The sequence below is a fragment of the Pecten maximus genome, chromosome 3, assembly GCF_902652985.1.
Source record: "Pecten maximus chromosome 3, xPecMax1.1, whole genome shotgun sequence".
Taxonomy (NCBI): domain Eukaryota; kingdom Metazoa; phylum Mollusca; class Bivalvia; order Pectinida; family Pectinidae; genus Pecten; species Pecten maximus.
In genome coordinates, this window is record NC_047017.1 from 21074571 (window position 1) to 21101126 (window position 26556).

The following is a 26556-nucleotide window of genomic DNA, read 5'->3' on the forward strand; positions in this document are numbered from 1 at the left end:
GCAGTTTCAGAAATGATAGATGCTTTTCTGGAAAAAAACTAAAGGAAATATGCTGACAAAATTCAAGTTGTCATCTTATGTGAATAAGACACATTTTGACAAAGAGAGCTGCTACTATATTTCTGCACCAATCAGCTCTCTCTGTAAACAGCTCTTTGGCATGTCAATAGGCCCTAGGCGTCCAATCCATATCACAAAGTGACAAGTGAAGAATCCAGGTCATTAGGGACCCAGTAAGCAGTGGTGCAGTATTAACATGATACAGTATAGTGAAAACCATCAGATACACTGTTCTACACACACGCGATAACATCATCTATAACGGCCAAATACATGAAAGATTCTCAATAGTCATATGGATAGGTTTTCATCCTGCTCAACTGAAGTTTCGTTCCATATAGTCGCTTTAGTCTTTTGTAAAGGCAGTAGGGTAAAAAAAAACTTCTCTAAAAGAAAAGGTTGATTAGTTATAGATCTATGAAGGATTTTACAAACAAGCAACTACTCAAAGCCATTTTGGAAGAAAGAATTATTTTAATACATCTTTATGTAAGTGTTAAAATGATCATGCAAGAAGAACAAGAGAAAGAAGAACAATAGAAAGACAAGGAGAATTAATTCAAAACAAAATTAGATAAGCAAGAAGATTTTTTAATTTATAAAACATGATAAATACATAAATGCCTTCATCACCAATAAAAACAAATTCTAAAGAGATTAATCAAATGTCTTTGAAATGCATAAGATCTGGCTGACCTTGACTTGAAATAACATCAATTTGTATATCTTTTAGGAAAGGGGGTCAATCATTCTGTGTTTGATAAATACTGTACAGCTTCGGATCATATCAATAAAGCTTCACTGAGAAGGTGTCTTACATGATTCAAAACTGTCTTAGTTACACCTGACAGGTAAGGTATATATGTAAAACATAATGGAGGGTAGACATGCAGATGTCAAACCTCATTAAAAAAAATCATCAAACCACAAAAAAGAGCCTAATGATTATTTAATAAAGATTACCTTTGATGTTGATGAAAAGACTGCTGACATCCAAACTTATCAGCACATCCCAATCAAACCATTAGGTTTTGGCATTAATTCTGCATGTCTGCTATAAAAAAATTATTTTCTACCCCAAAAGTAACACTACAATTTGTAGTCTTTGTTAGAACTTGTTTTTCATTGACACTAACAAAATGGCCTTGTAATTTTCAGATAATCAATTTGGAAGAATTGAATATTTCATATGGCACAAAAGTTGTTTGAAGTCTAGATAATCAATTAGAGAATTCAGTCATAGAGACACAATGGATGTTGCCTGAATCTATGTCGGAACAATGTTTGACATATAGTAAAGAGTTACTATTGTGTAATACAAACATTTCCAGGAGACTGCTGTGAATGACCATGTTATTCAAGACACAATAGAAAAGCATAAAACTGCTGGTTTTATTACAGTCTACCCGTATTCTTTAGAACAAAACCAGCATCAGTTGAGTTACGACAATAATTACACACAACTTTCCTACAAGATCGGACTCCCACTGGCAGTAAAGGACAGCCATTGATCATAAATACACAGTTACCTCTGTATACCTTTCATCTATGTTGTCAATAAGTGGACAATATCACCGAATCAATACCATTTTGTATATATGATTATTTATCAATTTCTTTCCTTCCTTTTTATTTTATAATTTTCTTTCATGTAACAAAACCTGCATTGCCTTATGTTGGTATAATCTGCATGTGTACCAGTGTTATTCAAGATCAAATAATAATATACTACATTTATAATGTAATGTTTATTGATTATTTCTGGAAAATTTTAGTTGAAACTGTTAAATATATGTTGGAGACATATCTGAATATGGTATACAGAGTACATATGTACTAACGACCCTGATCGCTATATATTAGAAGTAGAGTACGATTATATTGACAAGCTATTTCCGATGGTCCAACAATTACCATCATGGGATATTAAGTTGGCCGTAACTAGGCACCAGACGTAGTATAATTACCAAGGAAATGTCCTCTTGCCCCATTCTGAAAGGTTTATTTGTCTCCCAATATTTGAGATAATGAAGTGCTTCCCTCTTATCGGGTGGCGTTCTTTATACAGCTACCACAATTAACATTGTTCATTGTTCAGACCGAACATCTTGTTAATTTGTAGCAAGAAAATTTATGCAAGATTGCATATTGTATGAGAATGAGCTTCTCGTAAATCTACATTTAATCTTTATACTTAGAATTTTTTAATTCAGATATATGTTTTTTCCTAATATGATTACTCAACCCAAGTTAATGACCCAAAAAACAACACTATTTCTGCTTCATAATTCCAATATCAATACTCTGGATACTTTTGATTAGTATTTCATAAACTACGTGTCACAGTGATGGACCATGTCGAGCAGTGTTTTCTAGCAATGTGCCACACCCACATGTATAGTCTAGCTTTCTATTTGACGTCATGATGAAGCATTATGGAAACTTGCCATTTTGGCTCGCAGTTTAGAATTTGATTGTCAGTTTTATCTGCTTGATATGTACATTGTCTTCAAAAAACTAGATTAGAATAGCATCAACTACAGGAAACTAAACTACCATGTTCATATTACAAAAGGAAATGGTAAATAAAAATCTTAATTAGACCAGGTTTAGCTCTGTGACCTTGAACAGACAAGGTACAACAGTGCATACACAAAGTAATACAGCTCCTCAAGGACAAAACCTTCACCCGAATTTCATTGAACTTCAAAAATATATGGTTCCATCACCGAACAGCAGGTATTGGCTGCCAATTCCAAACAAGACATTCATAAACTGCACACTTTCACTGCAAATTACACCTTTGACAATTCGTTATTGGGATATCTCCTAGAACAGTGAACAAGCATGACTTCTAGGATATCCCAGGCGGCAATAATTACCAGATGTATAATCTGTTTGTCATCTTCCAGCGTAATTATGTTGATAAAATTAGACGAAACCTGCTAACTTTGTTTCTCCTGTATTGTTTAGTTCTTCATAAGTTATTGGGTTCTTGGGAAGTTTTGCTGATGCTGTATAATAAACTACTGTCAGCTTTAATATAGTTAGACTTACATAATACACAAATAACACGACAAGGTACTCAAGAACATGTATATGTATATACACCATTTCTTTTCTCTACAGACAACTGAAGCTTATTCAATAGAAACTTTAAAATATTTTTAAAGCTATACATATTTATCCATTTAACCATTTATCCATGAAAGTATGGAATCTAATTATAAATCTGTTTAAGGTAATTTATACGATTATGGTTATCATTTGAACAACAAAGAAGCTGTCTATAGCGTCCAAACAACAAGAACAGTCCCTCCTCAAAACGCCCCCAGGTAGAAGGTATATAATTGTGTCTGTTTAGATTATTCTATCATTTCTATTTATATCAGCTTTTAATCTTTCTTTTCCAGAAAAAATATAAACATATTGAATTTAAAACTCATTCTATATATTTTCTTAAAGTTTGACATAACACCACTGTAGCAAAACTAGATTTTATTTTTCTACTGTTTGATAAACTTCCAGCATTGACAGAAAAACCTGGCAGATTAGACAAGAGTTGGATGATGCTGGATATTAAGATCATGAAATTGTTAATTATTGATGTTGTTCAGCTCATAAGTCATTGCGGTAACCTTCGATACTCATATGCCTTACCTGACAAACGTCTTGACTGCATTGTAAGCATTCCTTATACCCAGCCATACACCAGTCCCCGTGGTCCTCAGTATAGCTACTGGGTGGTGTTATTACAGACATAATTCATTAATTATCTCACAAGGTACCCTGATAAAAATATTTCTGGCAAAGTCAGCTGGATCAAAGGGAACACATGTCCATCAAGTAGGCCAAAACGTCTAACTGGATCATATATTTCTTTGCATAAATTTGCGGTATCATGCTATTTTGGCAACAAAGAAGATGACAACAGCAAAATATCAGTAAATTGATTGTCATTATATATCCTAAATATTTATTATTTCATATGACTATTGACTTAAACTTTGTGGAAATCTGTTATTGTTGAAAATGCCAGGATAAAATATCAAACTGATATTAATGTAAAATGTTAATTGTCGTATCCTAAATATTTATTATTTCATATGACTATTGACTTAAACTTTGTGGAAATTTGTTATTTTTGAAAATGCCAGGATAAAATATCAAACTGATATTATTGTAAAATGTTAATATATATATAGACAGGAATTTTTTGAGTCAAGGTCGATAAGGTCATTTTGATGTCCTGTTTGTAGTGGAATGTAGGAGAATAAAATAAGATGGCTCACTACAACTCACACACTCCGTCACACAAACAATCCTTATAAGGTTATACTTAGGCCTAATTTGATGACCAGAGGCTTGTTAAACAGTTACCATGGCAATCAGGTCTGTACAACCTCCTGTATTAGCTTGATGTGAAACATGGCCAATTTCACCCATTTTCACCTTCGTGAGTCGCAAATTTGCCAGTAATTCTTATTTATCCTATGCCATTTAGACAGAGCATGTATATCATTTCTCCAGTATTTATGATACCCCTTGACCATTTATCACTTCTTGGACTGAATGTATACCATTATCTTCAAAAGTTTACATGTCACCTAGGACAAAAACTGTTCTGAATCCTAAAACACAGACTCTCTACCTCAACAGTCAACCCAGGAACTGAACCCCATACACAGACTCTCTGGGTTCACCTCAACAGTCAACCCAGGAACTGAACCCCATACACAGACTCTCCGGCGACACCTCAACAGTCAACCCAGGAACTGAACCCCATACACAGACTCTCCGGGGACACCTCAACAGTCAAACCCAGGAACTGAACCCCATACACAGACTCTCTGGGGACACCTCAACAGTCAAACCCAGGAACTGAACCCCATACACAGACTCTCTGGGGATACCTCAACAGTCAAACCCAGGAACTGAACCCCATACACAGACTCTCCGGGGACACCTCAACAGTCAAACCCAGGAACTGAACCCCATACACAGACTCTCCACCTCAACAGTCAACCCAGGAACTGAACCCCATACACAGACTCTCTGGGGACACCTCATCAGTCAAACCCAGGAACTGAACCCCATACACAGACTCTCTGGGGATACCTCAACAGTCAAACCCAGGAACTGAACGCCATACACAGACTCTCTGGGGACACCTCAACAGTCAAACCCAGGAACTGAACCCCATACACAGACTCTCTGGGGACACCTCAACAGTCAAACCCAGGAACTGAACCCCATACACAGACTCTCTGGGTTCACCTCAACAGTCAGTCATAGGGAGGCCCTCAGAAACCTCAGTAGTCTCTCCATGCCAGTAGCTGACCCTTGCATGAGGACTCTCAGGATATCTCAACACCATATCCAGGAACTGAACCCCAGACAGATTTAATCATCTCTGCAGTACAAATCAGGGCCAAGACTGACCACAAGATTCCAAAGACAAGACTGACCACTGACAATGCTATCCTGGTACCAAGGTCACAGCTTCTATATATACAGGGATCTTTTGACTACAGCATCCCAGTATTTCATATCATGATAATAATTGAATAAAAGCTTTGGAGCCATACAGCAGCCGTAAATGTCTCCTCTGGACAATGGTCAAGTTAGGCTTCACAAAGGCAAGAGACACTACAAGTGAAAAAGGTTGTAGTCCTTTCAAATGATGTTTTGGAAATCCATGATAATAGGAAGCAGCCTTGTTGACCTGTGAGTCAGTTCCTGTCAATACCAGGAACAGGCCAAGTCTGCACCCAGACTGATTGATGGCCAACAAAATCAGTCATCTCATGGTGGATCTCAATGGCCACTGATAGCCTACATAGACAACTCAGCTTCCCACTAAACAGGTCTAATGGGCCTGTCACAGCCTACATAGACACCTCACCTTCCCAATAAACAGGTCTAATGGGCCTGTCAGAGCCTACATAGACAACTCAGCTTCCCACTAAACAGGTCTAATGGGCCTGTCACAGCCTACATAGACAACTCAGCTTCCCACTAAACAGGTCTAATGGGCCTGTCACAGCCTACATAGACTCCTCACCTTCCCAATAAACAGGTCTAATGGGCCTGTCACAGCCTACATAGACATCTCAGCTTCCCACTAAACAGGTCTGATGAGCCTGTCACAGCCTACATAGACAACTCAACTTCCTATTAAAGGACCAGTCACAGCCTACATACATATGCAGACAACTCAGCTTCCCACTAAACAGGCCTAATAGGGCTGTTACAGCCTACATAGACAACCCAGCTTCACACTAAACAGGTCTAATGGGCCTGTCAAAACCTATATAGACACCTCAGCTTCCCACTAAACAAGTCTAATGGGCCTGTCACAGCCTACATAGACAACACTGCTTCCTAAATACAGGTCTAATGGACAACATAAACAACTCAGCTTCCTACTTAACAGGTCTAATGGGCCTGCCACAGCCATTGCAACATGGACACCTCAGCTTCCCACTAAACAGACTAATGGGCCTGTCACAGCCTAATTCAACAACCTAGCTTCCCACTTAACAGGTCTAATAGGCCTGTCACAGCCTACATATACAACCCTAGTCCACATATAAACAGGCCTAATTGACCTCTCACAGCATATGAAGACAATTCAGTCTGATTATACATATATAAGGTTTAATTGGCCTGTAAATAGCAGCCTACACAGACAATGATCAGGTTTAATGGGCCTATCACAGCCTACAAAGACAAGTCATTTTCCATATAAACAGGCCTAATGGGCCTGTCAAACCCTAACAAAACTGAGGGAGGGGAATTAGTCTCTTTTATATTTAGTAAACAACTTTGTCCACACAGGTATACACTCAATAACCTTTACGTTGATTATGACATCACAATCAGATGTAGTAACATCATAATTAATCGGTAGCTGTGAAAACACGATGTCAAACAGAACTAATGTCTCTCTGTAAAAGTGGGCGGCAGGCAACCAGCTGCCTAGCCAGTTAATCATGTCACTAATAAGTAGCAAAGTAACAAAGACCTTTATTGTCATGGAAACCTGCATCATCATCACCCATCACACCTGTAGGTGAAATGTCAGGTGTCGTATGACTAAACCTGTAGTGTTATTACCCCTGGGTATATACCATACCATATACATTCACATAAAATACATCACCTGATCCTCACCTGTTAGTTACCCATCTAACACATCATCAACCATCCGCCCTGCTAATTAAATATTAACACATCCCCTCCCCAGGGCGATACACGTTCTATCTGTTCCAGAGTTTACATGCCAACTGTAGCAAATCTCAAAGTTATTACCATATCATAAGTACTCCGGAGTGGAGGGTTTAATACTATAGTCAATGGAAATACTAATTATTCATCAGCTTTACCTATATCATTATATAACTAGGCCCTAGTCCTAATAATGACAGCAGCATCTGAAGCAAAGCATCTGCAGCTTCATCAACCATTATCTCCAATTTTCAAATAATAATGAGACATTTGGTCTTCGATTAAGCTTTGATATCAATGTCTGCAGGTAACTTTCTGCACCCTTCCCAGTTCAAATGCAGTCATAAATAAATTAATATAGATTACTGCAGTACCTTGTAAATGGGAATTTAATGTACTAATTTTTATCTGTATGATACCTAGGACTTCTATAAACATCCAAGCCCTATAGCAATGCTAAACTTAAAATACAGACATCAAACAAGAAACATTTTTAAAATTCATACAGTTCATGGAAGCTTCTATAAATAATTGAATGCAATAATGGATTTAAAACTTCAGTGAGGTAAGTTTCCTTTTATACTAAAAATATTGAATTTATCAGATCAGTTTACTTTCATCTTGTATTTAACCAACATTTTCTCCTTAAATATCGTTATACTATAAGAAATAGCTAGTTCTACAGGATATTCGATCATGTAGTCATGTCAAGTCCTCTTTAAAACTTAAAGAATTCATTATTTGTTCATACATATTCATAATTATTAAGCAGTGGCACCAGAACTCTTTACTGGAGCCTACTTGTGGGAATAGTATACCTCTTTAAGCTTAAATCCCCGGCTGGAACATCAAAGTGTCTCTAGAATGTGTCTAAATCCATCAATTATTTATATCCTTCCCTGAAAATTCTCTCCCCAATCCTATTGAATAAGTAACCATTTCTTACAAATCATGAAAATAACTGTTACCACAATCAATAGGGTTGTACTCATGCTAAAATCTTTCATACGGAATATCACCGAAATATTTCCCTTACGCACCAAAAACCCTTACATACTTTTGGCCTATAAATATACCCTGGCCAGGAATTGTCTGTGTGTTGGTATTCAACAGTGTACATTACAGTATTACTCAGAAGCAGATTACACTGAAGCCACTCAGATCGATACTATAAAGATTTAGAATCACTACGGCCATGTATCATATCATACCATCGGGATTACAACCTGTCCACCCAAAAACTGCATCGTAAATTCTTATAATCTGATATTTTCTTCAGTAGATGGATGTGATTGATGATACATCTAGCAATCAGAAGAAACAGGCCATTTTATCAGAATGTGAGTTAGCGTTTGTAGTACATGTGATCGCCTGTTTCCTTGGAGACCTTTCAATAATGCCAATCACTCGGGCAATGTGTCCGAGTACACCTTTCTTTGATTATACTCGATCTCATTCCTTTTCCTGAGTATTTCATATATGATTCGAGGATGGTACATAGCAATAGGCTGCGCATCATGATTTTAAAAAGTTATTCTTGATCATGGGATAAATTCAACTAGTTTTCCAATGTGATCAATATCTTCTGCTATCAATTGTTGAAGTTCAATGACATATTCAACATTTGACAAAATTGATATTTTTCATTTGATAATAATTCTAAATTTTCTGTTGATTTTATTAAAAAATTGACAAAATTTATATTTTCTATTCCACAATTTCTGTCAATATTAAAGTTCCATGAAATATAGGTAGACAATTTTTGACATGATTTAAATTGTTCATTTTATGTTGATTCAGCATTTTGTTCCAGTAGGAATATCTACTGATTCTGTTAAGGTTGAATGAAATGGACAAATTTTGACAACATTTCTATTTTTCATTTGATAATTACATAATTTAACAATTGTTCTCACAGGAATATCTTTTGTAAAGTGCTGATATTGTTTAAAGTTAAATGAAATTTTGAAACCACATTATGATAGGGCATATAGTCCATTCTCATAAAACAACATATGTCTTAATTGTATTATATACCAGGTATACTGTAAAGCACAGATGTGAGTAGAACTATAGAACCAGGTAATATATATAGTCCTAGTAATGTACATTATGTAGGTTACAATGTAACAATGGCATATGATAGCAAATAAAAAAAGTTTTAAAGATGGCCACAATGGCTGCCATGTTGAATTTCATTTTTAATTAAAAGTAGTAACATTTGACCAAGGCCCTCTACTGATCATGGCAAGCTTCATCAAAATTGACCAGGAAAATGTTCTAGTAAACAGACACAGGACACTTAATGGACCAGCCTTCAGCTAAGGTGAATAAATAACTAGGCTGAACTGAGAACACAGTAATTATTCAGAACGGTGTATTACCTATGTAGGAATAGTAAAAGCAATAATTGTGAATTAAAACTGTGAAATACATCACTATAATTTGAAAATCTGATTCAAATACCCAGATGCTCGACAGAAATCAGGTGGCCAGCTATGTTGTATAGTGATAATCTGTAATACTATCTAAAATATCAAGCCTATCATTATAATGGCTATCAGATCGGCTTTGTGATAATGACACAATTAGGAATAACAATGGAACACTATATAGGTATCATATGTACCGTCCAATCAGTTAATTGACATTTCCCAATGAAAAGTACACAGTATTAATAATTGTGTAGAGATATTCTATGGTACGAGTCCTATACTGGTAGGAATCCATGAGGAGGTTCCAATCAGCCAAGTGTATAGGCTGCAGGTACACCATTATCTAATTATCACTTACTCGAAACAAAAGTCTAAAAATAGACACCCTAGCTACTATTGTATGTTGGATTAGATACAGAATCGTCACCGAAAACAAGACAATCTACAACTAAGCAATTGAAAACAAAAAGTCCTGTATTGTTCATCAAATTTTTTTTTAATCAACTGGAAAAGAAAGTGAACGTTTCTATTGACTTAATTGAGATATAAATGGTGGCCATCTTGGATTTCTTATTAACTTAAACCATTTCATAAGGGCATCATCTATTGTTCAGGTAAATTGGATCTTGTACAATTGGAGATAGTCAAAAGTCACATATGGTGGCCATGGTTGAAAATGTTTAACAAAATTCAATAAATCACATTAACACTGCATGCACACATAACAGTTAAGAGTAAGTTTATCAAATACAATTTTTATCCTTGATTACATTACATTAAATTAACAGTGAATGTTTGATTACAATCAAAACTGTAATAGTCAACACTCTCTTTAACATCATAAACAATTACAATTTGTTAGAGAAATTTTCCTCATTAAGACATCACAACCTGTTTGAGTAATAAATATTTTATTGATTTTTTTTATTCTTATGAGAAACTTTCATGCGTGTGTTTCAGGGAAAGTACACACAATGTACACAGTGTTTGTTTGTTTATATTGATCTAGTAAACATATGATTTATTGATGTCATTAAAATAGCTAGCTTATTAGGTTCTTATAGTCCCTTGATGATTGTAATTCCATTTTAATTAGATATAAATCTATCTAATGCAAATATAACACTTCAGCTTAATGTAATATAGAGGCAATTAATATCAATCAGCAGTTCTGTAATACCGCACATCACCGACAAGTGGTATACAGAAATGTATTAAAGCACATCACAGACAAGTGGTATACAGAAATGTATTACAGCACATCACAGACAAGTCAGTATACAGAAATGTATTACATACAGCACATAGCAGACAAGTGGTATACAGAAATGTATTACAGCACATCACAGACAAGTGGTATACAGAAATGTATTACAGCACATCACAGACAAGTGGTATACAGAAATGTATTACAGCACATCACAGACAAGTGGTATACAGAAATGTATTACAGCACATAGCAGACAAGTGGTATACAGAAATGTATTACAGCACATCGCAGACAAGTGGTATACAGAAATGTATTACAGCACATCACAGACATGTGGTATACAGAAATGTATATATTACATACCACACATCGCAGACAAGTGGTATACAGAAATGTATTACAGCACATCACAGACATGTGGTATACAGAAATGTATTACAGCACATCACCGACAAGTGGTATACAGAAATGTATTACAGCACATCACAGACATGTGGTATACAGAAATGTATTACAGCACATCGCAGACATGTGGTATACAGAAATGTATTACAGCACATCGCAGACAAGTGGTATACAGAAATGTATTACAGCACATCACAGACATGTGGTATACAGAAATGTATTACAGCACATCACAGACATGTGGTATACAGAAATGTATTACAGCACATCGCAGACATGTGGTATACAGAAATGTATTACAGCACATCGCAGACAAGTGGTATACAGAAATGTATTACAGCACATCGCAGACAAGTGGTATACAGAAATGTACTTGGCCTGTATAGTCAGTTCTATAATACCACACATCACATACAAGTGGTATACAGGAATGTATTTGGCCTGTATAGTCAGTTCTATAATACAGTACATCGCAGACAAGTGGTATACAGAAATGTATCGCTGACTGTATGCCAGTGGTATATTGGGCATGTGTGGTTGATCTATACTGCAGCACATTGTTCACCCAAAAAAGTGGTAATATGGGCCTGTATTGGTCATTCTATATTACAGCATATTACAGGTAAGTGGTATAGTGGGCCTGTGTGGTCATTCTATCTGGGCAAGGGGTTTATTTGTGTTATATACTATACAGCACAGTTGAGTCAAGAGGTATAATGGGCCTGTGTAAGTCTTTAGAGACAAGTGGTTTAATGGGCCTGTATAATTTGTTGTATTATCAATGTGCCCATAAAAATCTTATTACAATATATTACTGCCATACAAGTTTCAAATAGAAAATTTCAAAACCAATTGATCAGATAATTTTAAGAAGATTTTTGAAGTACGAATTGTGTCAATAATTCAGTTGCCATATTTATCACCATTGTATAGTTCCAGTATCCAAAATGATGATAAAGAGACAGATGAGGATATTCAGTCTCCGCGACATTGTTACATTTATTTACCCCCCTTTCTCTTGATCTATATACTCACTTCAAGTTATACATTCATACTTTTGACATGAACTAAGTGAAGCCAGTGCTTTCATATCAAGCTCCGAATCTAATTGCTCAAGTGACTCAGACTATTGGATTGCTGTTCCGTCAATATTATTTTATTGACAAAGTAAATAATGATATTGTAACAGTTAGACAACGCAAAGCTTCATGCTAAATATGTGGGTATTCCCAGTAACGAACATTTATTTTCTTGCCAATTTGACAACAAAAAAGTTCCTTTTAATCATTTACAGGTATCACATACATTTTGGTACAGATTTCATAGTATCTGGATTTGTTAATACCTGCAAATTTTTTTTTTCAATGTGTGAAAAATAACATAATCGCATTTCCATTAAGCATATTTCAAGAATTAATCAGAAAACATTGCAGTGCTATATTTGTATCTATATTGACGAGTGTTTCCTTTTAATTTAATTTTTGGTATCAGGGATGGGAAGTAGACGAGACAATTAGGTAACATTTAATTGATCAGTAATATTTGATATCATTGCTCTCAGCTAGGCTATAAATACTGCAGTGTGATGTAAACGTAGAACTGTTGATTTAGTTTGTTTAATTGTTCAGACTCTATTTAACCACACAATTCCATTATTGAGAGAACGCTAAAACTCAAGGGAAATACGATACTGAGTCATCTCCCTTGAATCAATTCTGCCTGGGGAGACTATAAGGGTATGGAATGACAAGGAAAGAATACTAGCGAGACTGAAGATAGGATTTATAAGGCCGGCACTCTCTCATTTTTTTCTGAATGATGAAATTTGGCTAGGGAGGGGGAGAGGAGGAGGGAGGATTTGTAGATAGGGTCTACCGTGTTGACACCCTCGCCTGTATCCCTACACTTAATCAGTCACATATTCCCCTCGAGTATAATACTACCATCACATTTACAACATTCCACTTTTACATGATTTACGAGCTTCTCCGGCGAAATTTACACATTTCCCTGCCTGCAAATTCTCTTTAGAATTTCGTGACATTTTCACACAAATGTCATAGCAATGGAAACAAGTGAAACTCTTATCTTTTTTACTTATCACTTCCACGTTTGATCCTTTGTCATAAAAAAATCTATATCCGAAACAATAAACAAAGTAAGTTGTAAAAGCTACGATACCCATATTGAGGCTACGATACCCATATCGAGGTTTAATTATACCTAACGATACCAACACAGACCATTAATACTTTGTACTTTATAACAGTCAAATATTACTTCTAATGTTCATTCAAAAATGAAAACTCTCTAAAATTAAATCCTGTAGAATGTTTCTTATTTCGTGGATGAGATTTAAAAGATTTGGGGAATTATAAGCACACAACTACTACATTTTTACCACTTATCAATCAAGTTTACTCAAACAAAATGATTTGTACAACGTTCTACTACATATACGTACAGGTATGTGTTATAATTATACAGAACAGGTAAATCTTGTATCATACACAGGTAATATGAAATCTTATATCACACACAGGTAATATGGAATCTTGTATCACACAGGTAATATGAAATCTTGTATCACACACAGGTAATATGAACTCTTGTATCACACACAGGTAATATGAACTCTTGTATCACACAGGTAATATGAAATCTTATATCACACACAGGTAATATGAACTCTTGTATCACACACAGGTAATATGAAATCTTATATCACACACAGGTAATATGAACTCTTGTATCACACACAGGTAATATGAACTCTTGTATCACACACAGGTAATATGAAATCTTATATCACACACAGGTAATATGAACTCTTGTATCACACACAGGTAATATGAACTCTTGTATCACACAGGTAATATGAACTCTTGTATCACACACAGGTAATATGAAATCTTATATCACACACAGGTAATATGAACTCTTGTATCACACACATGTAATATGAACTCTTGTATCACACACAGGTAATATGAACTCTTGTATCACACAGGTAATATGAACTCTTGTATCACACACAGGTAATATGAAATCTTATATCACACACAGGTAATATGAACTCTTGTATCACACACAGGTAATATGAACTCTTGTATCACACACAGGTAATATGAAATCTTGTATCACACACAGGTAATATGAACTCTTGTATCACACACAGGTAACATGAAATCTTGTATCACACATGTATTATGAAATCTTGTATCACACACAGGTAATATGAACTCTAATATCACATAACTCAACCAGAACTTAAAATTCTATTTATTAGGCTAAATATGTATTTTGATGAACAAAATGCTTATACTTCATCTCACACAGAAATAATTTGTACAGATCTGTCTGAACACTAAACAGTGTTGAGTCCTCCTCTAAATTTGTTCTTGCTGAAACATCAGTACGGATGTGAGATAAACAGTTTACATAGATGTGTGAAGATTTTAATCATGTACAGAGCTTATATTTATGACTTAAACAGAAACACACTTTTTCCATTACAGGAATAGAATATGGAACCAGGGTCAAGATCAATTGGTCAATGTAATACAGGAATAGAATATGGAACCAGGGTCAAGATCAATTGGTCAATGTAATACAGGAATAGAATATGGAACCAGGGTCAAGATCAATTGGTCAATGTATTACAGGAATAGAATATGTAACCAGGGTCAAGATCAATTGGTCAATGTAATACAGGAATAAAATATGGAACCAGGGTCAAGATCAATTGGTCAATGTAATACAGGAATAGAATATGTAACCAGGGTCAAGATCAATTGGTCAATGTATTACAGGAATAGAATTTGTAACCAGGGTCAAGATCAATTGGTCAATGTAATGCAGCATACACTTCTAAACATTGTTCAACTGAGTCAATAAAATAATTGAAGGTAAATACATTCAACTCAAAATGTAGTACTGATTCTCCAGGGTCAACTTAAACTGTGGAAACTAAATATAGTAATCTCACAATGTAGTATTGGTTCTCCATGACATTCTCACTTTCTAGCTTTGTGCTAGGGGGATTTCCATTTTTATTAGCTCTATCCGTAGATCAGCGGACCAGCATGCTGAGGGGCGTGGGTTCGATCCCCAGGGTGGCACAGCACTAACATTCCTGTTTATAGGTAGTTGGGTGGCGCAGTGGTATCACACTTACCTTTCATCTAGACAGGGGTTTGATTCCCCGATCGGACATAAAAAGGTATAAGGGTCACCTGCCCAACTATTTGGGTTTGTCTCTGGGTATTCCAGTTTCCTCCTGCCCAACTATTTGGGTTTGTCTCTGGGTATTCCAGTTTCCTCCTGCCCAACTATTTGGGTTTGTCTCTGGGTATTCCAGTTTCCTCCTGCCCAACTATTTGGGTTTGTCTCTGGGTATTCCAGTTTCCTTCCACATTAAGACCACTTGAAAGCTTCCATCAGAGCCACAAGACTGATTAATATAAGTTAGTATAGCTTGTCTTGTAGTTGTTGTAAAATAAATAAATTTTAAGATAAACCTTCCTGTTACACGTAAAACATGTATTCATCACACCGTGTAGTTCTGGTTCTCCAGAGTTGACTAGAACAATTCATCCTTTACAACTTTAAGTGACATAGATTTTGAATTTTTTTTTCATGGGAATAAACATAAAGAATTTTTGTTAGTCATGCAGGGAAAATCAATAGAGATATGTATAACTGAAGCAATAACATTGGACACACCATTTGTTATAAACACTAACAACACTCAGTTACCAAACATGATGGAAGATGTTCAAAATTCCGAGAAGCTAAAATCGTCTCAGAAAAAACTACACACTGTATGTTTAGAAGACACATCCAGCATCCATCAGTAATACCCACTTTAAACAGATCTCTGTCAAACGCTGGCCTGGTCTCATATGATAAATTGACTAACCATCTCCAAAAGCCATCAGGATCAAATATGTTTTATTATATGGAAGTACAGTTCATTCTATAAACACCCCACTGAACAGTTTGAACATCAAAACAGACATTTTTTGGTGATAACTGATAAATCTACGTGTAAGTATATATATCATACATTCTCAGAGATAAGGTTCTTTACATGATAAACTGTAGCTGTATGGATTTTTTCTAACAAAGTAAAAAAGGGAACATGTTCAGTAATGTAAATACATTGCCGGTATTGTGTTGCCCATGTAAACTTTCAATTCTAGAAATATTATATTTTATATAACTACCATAAAAATGGGACATAGTGTTACCTCACAGAGTTAACTGTAGTGCTTCATAACTAGGGAACAGGGTTATCTGAAGTGTGACCTCCCAGCTAGGCAACAGGGTTATCTGTAGTGATACCTCATAACTAGGGAACAGGGTTATCTGTAGTGATACCTCATAACTAGGGAACAGGGTTATCTGTAGTGATACCTCCTAGCTAGGGAACAGGATTATCTGTAGTGTTACCTCACAGCTAGGGAACAGGGTTATCTGTAGTGATACCTCATAACTAGGGAACAGGGTTATCTGTAGTGATACCTCATAACTAGGGAACAGGGTTATCTGTAGTGATACCTCCTAGCTAGGGAACAGGATTATCTGTAGTGTTACCTCACAGCTAGGGAACAGGGTTATCTGTAGTGATACCTCATAACTAGGGAACAGGGTTATCTGAAGTGTTACCTCCCAGCAAGGCAACAGGGTTATCTGTAAGTGTTACCTCCCAGCTAGGCAACAGGGTTATCTGTAGTGATACCTCATAACTAGGGAACAGGGTTATCTGTAGTGATACCTCATAACTAGGGAACAGGGTTATCTGAAGTGATACCTCATAACTAGGGAACAGGGTTATCTGTAGTGATACCTCATAACTAGGGAACAGGGTTATCTGAAGTGATACCTCATAACTAGGGAACAGGGTTATCTGTAGTGATACCTCATAACTAGGGAACAGGGTTATCTGTAGTGATACCTCATAACTAGGGAACAGGGTTATCTGTAGGGTTACCTCCCAGCTAGGGAACTGGGTTATCTGTAGTGATACCTCATAACTAGGGAACAGGGTTATCTGTAGTGATACCTCATAACTAGGGAACAGGGTTATCTGTAGTGATACCTCATAACTAGGGAACAGGGTTATCTGTAGTGATACCTCACAGCTAGGGTAACAGGTTTATATGTAATTGTTACTCCCAGCTGAGGACCAGGCTTACTGTAAGGTACCTCACAGCTAGGAAACCAGGTGATCTTGTAAGTGCTACCTCTAGCTAGGGACCAGGGTTTATCTGAAGTGTTACCTCCGTAGGAACCGGGTTATCTTTAGTGTTACCTCACATCTAGGGAAACAGGATATCTGTCAGGGTAACCCTAAAGTGGGAACAGGGTTATTTTGTATGTAACTCTACAGTAGGGACACGGGTTATCTGTAGTGTTACCTCACAGCTAGGGAACAGGATTATCTGTAAGTGTTACCTAACAGCTAGGGAACAGGGTTATCTGTTTGTGTTACCTAACAGCTAGGGAACAGGGTTATCTGTAAGTGTTACCTCACAGCTAGGGAACAGGGTTATCTGTAGTGTTACCTCATAACAAGGGAACAGGGTTATCTGTAGTGTTACCTCACAGCTAGGGAACAGGGTTATCTGTAAGTGTTACCTCACAGCTAGGGAACAGGGTTATCTGAAGTGTTACCTCATAGTTAGGGAACATGGCTATCTGTAGGGTTACCTCAAATGACAACGGTAAACATACAGGGTTATATTATGATAAATAGCGATACCTTTAGGGTTACTTCACAAGGTTCATAAGATACAGGTTTAATTATTGTTTTCTAGTATTCAGGGTAATCTCTAGGGTCACCTCACATCATAAAGGGTTATCTATGATATATAGACACATATTCTCCCTCAATAGTCAGTATAGACAGATATTCCCCTTCAAAAGTCAGTATAGACAGATATTCTCTCTCAATAGTCAGTACAGACAACATCTCCCTCAATAGTCAGTATAGACAGACATTCTCCCTCAATAATCAGTATAGACAGACATTCTCCCTCAATAGTCAGTATAGACAGACATTCTCCCTCAATGGTCAGTATAGACAGACATTTTCCCTCAATAGTCAGTATAGACAGACATTCTCCCTCAATAAGCAGTATAAACAGACATTCTGCCTCAATAGTCAGTATAAACAGACATTCTCCCTCAATAGTCAGTATAAACAGACATTCTGCCTCAATAGTCAGTATAAACAGACATTCTCCCTCAATAGTCAGTATAGACAGACATTCTCCCTCAATAGTCAGTATAGACAGACATTCTCCCTCAATAGTCAGTACAGACAGACATTCTCCCTCAATAGTCAGTATAGACAGACATTCTCCTTCAATAGTCAGTATAGACAGACATTCTCCCTCAGTAGTCAGTGTAGACAGACATTCTCCCTCAATAGTCAGTATAGACAGACATTCTCCCTCAATAGTCAGTATAGACAGACATTCTCCCTCAATGGTCAGTTAATAGACAGACATTCTCCCTCAATAGCCAGTATAGACAGACATTCTCCTTCAATAGTCAGTATAGACAGACATTCTCCCTCAATAGTCAGTATAGACAGACAGCCTCTGTCAATGGTCAGTATAGACAGACATTCTCCCTCAATAGTCAGTAAAGACAGACATTCTCTGTCAATGGTCAGTATAGACAGACATTCTCCCTCAATAGTCAGTATAGACAGACATTCTCTGTCAATGGTCAGTATAGACAGACATTCTCCCTCAATGGTCAGTATAGACAGACATTCTCCCTCAATAGTCAGTATAGACAGACATTCTCTGTCAATGGTCAGTATAGACAGACATTCTCTGTCAATGGTCAGTATAGACAGACATTCTCTGTCAATGGTCAGTATAGACAGACATTCTCCTTCAATGGTCAGTATAGACAGACATTCTCCCTCAATCGTCAGTATAGACAGACATTCTCCCTCAATAGTCAGTATAGACAGACATTCTCTGTCAATGGTCAGTATAGACAGACATTCTCCCTCAATAGTCAGTATAGACAGACATTCTCCCTCAATGGTCAGTATAGACAGACATTTTCCCTCAATAGTCAGTATAGACAGACATTCTCCCTCAATAGTCAGTATAAACAGACATTCTGCCTCAATAGTCAGTATAAACAGACATTCTCCCTCAATAGTCAGTATAGACAGACATTCTCCCTCAATAGTCAGTATAGACAGACATTCTCCCTCAATAGTCAGTATAGACAGACATTCTCCTTCAATAGTCAGTATAGACAGACATTCTCCCTCAGTAGTCAGTGTAGACAGACATTCTCCCTCAATAGTCAGTATAGACAGACATTCTCCCTCAATAGTCAGTATAGACAGACATTCTCCCTCAATGGTCAGTTAATAGACAGACATTCTCCCTCAATAGCCAGTATAGACAGACATTCTCCTTCAATAGTCAGTATAGACAGACATTCTCCCTCAATAGTCAGTATAGACAGACAGCCTCTGTCAATGGTCAGTATAGACAGACATTCTCCCTCAATAGTCAGTAAAGACAGACATTCTCTGTCAATGGTCAGTATAGACAGACATTCTCCCTCAATAGTCAGTATAGACAGACATTCTCTGTCAATGGTCAGTATAGACAGACATTCTCCCTCAATGGTCAGTATAGACAGACATTCTCCCTCAATAGTCAGTATAGACAGACATTCTCTGTCAATGGTCAGTATAGACAGACATTCTCTGTCAATGGTCAGTATAGACAGACATTCTCTGTCAATGGTCAGTATAGACAGACATTCTCCTTCAATGGTCAGTATAGACAGACATTCTCCCTCAATCGTCAGTATAGACAGACATTCTCCCTCAATAGTCAGTATAGACAGACATTCTCTGTCAATGGTCAGTATAGACAGACATTCTCCCTCAATAGTCAGTATAGACAGACATTCTCCCTCAATAGTCAGTATAGACAGACATTCTCCCTCAATGGTCAGTATAGACAGACATTCTCCCTCAATGGTCAGTATAGACAGACATTTTCCCTCAATAGTCAGTATAGACAGACATTCTCCCTCAATAGTCAGTATAAACAGACATTCTCCCTCAATAGTCAGTATAAACAGACATTCTCCCTCAATAGTCAGTATAAACAGACATTCTCCCTCAATAGTCAGTATAGACAGACATTCTCCCTCAATAGTCAGTATAGACAGACATTCTCCTTCAATAGTCAGTATAGACAGACATTCTCCCTCAGTAGTCAGTGTAGACAGACATTCTCCCTCAAGAGTCAGTATAGACAGACATTCTCCCTCAATAGTTAGTATAGACAGACATTCTCCCTCAATAGTCAGTATAGACATTCTCCCTCAATAGTCAGTATAGACAGACATTCTCTGTCAATGGTCAGTATAGACAGACATTCTCCCTCAATGGTCAGTATAGACAGACATTCTCCCTCAATGGTCAGTATAGACAGACATTCTCTGTCAATGGTCAGTATAGACAGACATTCTCCCTCAGTAGTCAGTGTAGACAGACATTCTCCCTCAAGAGTCAGTATAGACAGACATTCTCCCTCAATAGTTAGTATAGACAGACATTCTCCCTCAATAGTCAGTATAGACAGACATTCTCTGTCAATGGTCAGTATAGACAGACATTCTCCCTCAATGGTCAGTATAGACAGACATTCTCCCTCAATAGTCAGTATAGACAGACATTCTCTGTCAATGGTCAGTATAGACAGACATTCTCTGTCAATGGTCAGTATAGACAGACATTCTCTGTCAATGGTCAGTATAGACAGACATTCTCCCTCAATGGTCAGTATAGAAAGACATTCTCCCTCAATAGTCAGTATAGACAGACATTCTCCCTCAATAGTCAGTATAGACAGACATTCTCTGTCAATAGTCAGTATAGACAAACATTCTCCCTCAATAGTCAGTATAGACAGACATTCTCCCTCAATAGTCAGTATAGACAGACATTCTCTGTCAATGGTCAGTATAGACAGACATTCTCCCTCAATGGTCAGTATAGACAGACATTCTCCCTCAATAGTCAGTATAGACAGACATTCTCCCTCAATGGTCAGTATAGAAAGGCATCCAATGGACACTGTACAGACATTCTCCCTCTATAATTCTCCCAGAACAGTCAGTATATAGACATTTATACACACAGACATTCAATTTATACATTTTCTTTAGAGGCCAATATATGTTATTGTCTGTGTATCAATATCTTTACCTTGCCATCTTCATAAAGACATTTTTATCAAGATATGCATGGTGATCATAAGAGCCTTTTCTTAAAAATTATCTTCTTCATAGAGTTTTTAGCATTATGCTAGCTAGATTTTTAACACCACATTGGAACTTTTCTGTGCTTTTAGAAATATCAGCTTCCTGAAACTTGAATTGTATTTGTGAAGCTGATCGAGTAATGTTTGTTAAAATTCATACCATTTTTAACAAAAAAAATGCTGTTAATTTAAAATTTAATTTCATTGAATTTAATTTAAATTGATTACATATATTTTTCTATTGTACAGTATCAGTACAACTTATGAGGTGCCTAAGTTAGTAACATATTCATTTTGCTTTTTTCAAACAAAAAGGCTGATATAATATGTTTAAGTTCACATAATTTATGTTGTTTTATGAAACAAGAAAAGATTTAAATATTATTTGAAGACAACATATTTATCAATCTAAAAAAATTCATTAAAAAGCCTGTGGAAAATTAATAGATTTTAGGGATAAAAAACAAAATACAAAAAAAAAAAATAACATTCACACTAAAAACTAATAAAGGGTTATGTACAAATATTGTTACAGGGGAGAAGCAAAACAAATATCATAAACAAGTTTAAACCTTGTGTACAAAAAAGAACAGAATGATCTTCTTATTTTTTGAAAAACCAATGTAAAATTGATCTCTATTTGATGTCAATATGTCTAAACTAAATAACAATGATATAAATTCAATTCAACAAGACTTAACATTATCTTTCTCTGTAGATCACCTGGAAATGTCTTCACATAACCAGTCTGTACCTTTGGTGAGAAAAGTCTAGAAACCAGTCATCCTGCTTAATCAAACTGAACAGCACATTTGTCTTTGTTGCTTATACTATCAAGATCAATTGGACAGCACGTTATATACAGTGTATAATGAACTTTTTAAAAAGATACTTGAAAGATGTTTGAAGGTATTTATAAAATAAGTCTTTTGAAAAAAAGGGAAATTGTTTAAAATTTCAGTGTATTAAAAAAATCTCTAAAAAGAAATAAAAGAAACTCAGATTTCGTCTAAGATTTCAAAATCACTACAAAATCAAAAGAGGAAAAGGACTTACTTTGGTCGCAAAACTCGCCCTCGAAGTCGGTATAGGAACAATTACAGGATACCCCATGGTCATGGGTCACACAGATTCCACCGTGCTGGCAGGGGTCACTCACAACACATTTGTCATTTTCTGAAACGATTCCGCGATAATCCAACAACTCCGGTCGTATGAGAGGGCCACCACAGTTACTATAGAGAATATTACGGATTGACCCCGTGAACCTCGGCTCTAGGTAGATCGCAGGTAACGTCAATGCCGACGTATTGTCTTCGTACTCGTTAGATATACCTCCAACAAACACAGGACTATTTGTTGCATAATTTCCAAAATCAAGATCTGTGCTGTGGTATGTACGAGTGAAAGTACCGGAGTCAACGATTAATGTGATATTTTTACGATTTCTTTTGATAGTAACTCTATGCCATCGGTTGTCATTTAGACGTTGTCCTACGTTAAGCCTCATTGGAGCACTTCCAAGGTTGAATCTAAGATGTAGTGAGCCGGTGAGAAGTTTTAATTCAAAATAATCAGAACGACCTCCATCATCTGTATACAGGATCAACACACTCATGTCTTTAGTTTTAAACTCCAATTGAATAGATCCATTTTGGCATGGGTTCCACTTCTGGTATTTGGCAAATGAATCTGTCGGACTATTTAAATCAAAAGATGAAACTAAAGATAAATAAAACAGATAAAGAACACCAAAAAGATTGATGTCCGCGGTAAACCTGTGCATCTTCATGATGGTGTGACTTGAGAAGTGGTGATGAGGAAGCTCGGGAAGGCGCTAGCTTCACAACAATAGTAAGGGAATCAATACCGAACCCCGTATCAATACCTCGCACATGTTGAGTCGGGGATATCTACAGTACAGCCTAAAACACTGTGGTATATTTTTATGTATCCGTCACCAAGCCTACGGTTACAGCACATTACCTGTGTCTAAGACGCCACACATGTTTACTGTGGATTTGATAATCTTCACCGTCCAGGAAATTGTCACTATCCCCATACCATGTCACAGTGACGCTATAAACTACCAATATTTCCACTGGTCATCTGAAGGATGGTATTAAATAGATCCCTCCAAAAGCTTGGTTGGTGGTTCTCTAAACTGACCGCTACATAAGTAATCCTACGTTTGTGTTAGTGGCAGACAGCGAGCTGCTCCTCCTAGCAGTGTCACACACACAGCCTGAATGTCAGAGCGGGTTTGGTGCCGTGTAGCACTGCCATGCAAGGAGAGGCTTATAGGAGTTTATTTGAGTGAGGCAGCAGCACTTACAACAGGCCTATTGATCTGGCTTCTCCTTGTCATCCCAGTCCCAGAGCCAAGCTCGTCCCTGTAGCGCAAACAAACCGAGTGTGGGTAGAGTCACCTCCCTGCCACCTTAACACATTGTAAATCTTCAGCTAGACTTATCTACAGCTTCTGTCCATCTACAAAATATAATAACATGTCATAAGTACTCTACTTTTACAGTTTATAGCGAAAAATTTTATTTGTCTGTCCATCTACACATGTCTGTCAATCCATACAAGATATCGCATGTTTCCCCATCTACACAAGATGTACATAATACTAATACATGTCTGTCAATCCATACAACACATCACATATCTGTCAATCCATACAACACATCACATGTCTGTCAATCCATACAACACATCACATGTCTGTCTATCCACAAAACACATCACATGTCTGTCTATCCATACAACACATCACATGTCTGTCAATCCACACAACACATCACATGTCTGTCAATCCACACAACACCTCACATGTCTGTCTATCAACACAACACATCACATGTCTGTCTATCCACACAACACATCACGTGTCTGTATATCAACACAACACATCACATGTCTGTCTATCCACACAACACATCACATGTCTGTCTATCCACACAACACATCACATGTCTGTCAATCCACACAACACATCACATGTCTGTCTATCAACACAACACATCACATGTCTGTCTATCAACACAACATATCACATGTCTGTCTATCTACACAACACATCACATGTCTGTCTATCCACACAACACATCACGTGTCTGTATATCAACACAACACATCACATGTCTGTCTATCCACACAACACATCACATGTCTGTCTATCCACACAACACATCACATGTCTGTCTATCCACACAACACATCACATGTCTGTCAATCCACACAACACCTCACATATCTGTCTATTCACACAACACATCACATGTCTGTCTATCCACACAACACATCACATGTCTGTCTATCCACACAACACCTCACATATCTGTCTATTCACACAACACATCACATGTCTGTCAATCCATACAACACATCACATGTCTGTCAATCCACACAACACATCACATGTCTGTCAATCCTTACAACACATCACATGTCTGTCTATCCACACAACACATCACATGTCTGTCAATCAACACAACACATCACATGTCTGTCTATCCACACAACACATCACATATCTGTCTATTCACACAACACATCACATGTCTGTCTATCCACACAACACCTCACATATCTGTCTATTCACACAACACATCACATGTCTGTCAATCCATACAACACATCACATGTCTGTCAATCCACACAACACATCACATGTCTGTCAATCCTTACAACACATCACATGTCTGTCTATCCACACAACACATCACATGTCTGTCAATCCACACAACACATCACATGTCTGTCTATCAACACAACACATCACATGTCTGTCTATCAACACAACATATCACATGTCTGTCTATCTACACAACACATCACATGTCTGTCTATCCACACAACACATCACGTGTCTGTATATCAACACAACACATCACATGTCTGTCTATCCACACAACACATCACATGTCTGTCTATCCACACAACACATCACATGTCTGTCAATCCACACAACACCTCACATATCTGTCTATTCACACAACACATCACATGTCTGTCTATCCACACAACACATCACATGTCTGTCTATCCACACAACACCTCACATATCTGTCTATTCACACAACACATCACATGTCTGTCAATCCATACAACACATCACATGTCTGTCAATCCACACAACACATCACATGTCTGTCAATCCTTACAACACATCACATGTCTGTCTATCCACACAACACATCACATGTCTGTCAATCCACACAACACATCACATGTCTGTCTATCCACACAACACATCACATGTCTGTCTATTCACATAACACATCACATGTATGTCTATCCACACAACACATCACATGTTTATGATATATCAATGATGTAGTTGAATGATACATTATCATTGTAATAAGAAATAACCTTTTAACTGCTTTTATTCATACTCTTTATATTCATCAGGTACAACTGTTTATAAAAGAACATTTACAAAAGAGGAGTATTCTAATTGGTGCTTTATCTGAATGATACAGGGTTTATCAATTAAACCAACATACCTGGTCTTGTAACAATATACATATGTTATTAAGTTTAATCATAATTATAAATATGACAATATGTACATTGTAGTCTTCATGATGTGGACAACACATATATATACAATCTAAAAATCTATAGTTCATGTTCCCCCTGTACCCATGTTATATCTCCATTACTATAACAATGTCAGCCTCCATGTTACATCTCCATTAGTATAACAATGTCAGCCTCCATGTTACATCTCCATTACTATAACAATGTCAGCCTCCATGTTACATCTCCATCAGTATAACAATGTCAGCCTCCATGTTACATCTCCATTACTATAACAATGTCAGCCTCCATGTTACATCTCCATCAGTATAACAATGTCAGCCTCCATGTTACATCTCCATTA

The 26556-nt window shown here is 36.8% G+C and overlaps 1 protein-coding gene across 1 annotated transcript in view; it reads right to left on the reverse strand.

The window, feature by feature from the left end:
* The window catches only part of LOC117323541 (neurexin-2-like), a 166902-nt gene extending 142757 nt beyond the window's left edge, over positions 1-24145 (reverse strand). The window contains 1 exon segment of the mRNA XM_033878818.1: positions 22719-24145. Within this exon segment, the coding sequence (XP_033734709.1) occupies positions 22719-23454 (736 nt within the window). The 5' untranslated portion in view covers positions 23455-24145.
* Positions 24146-26556: the final 2411 nt, after the last annotated feature.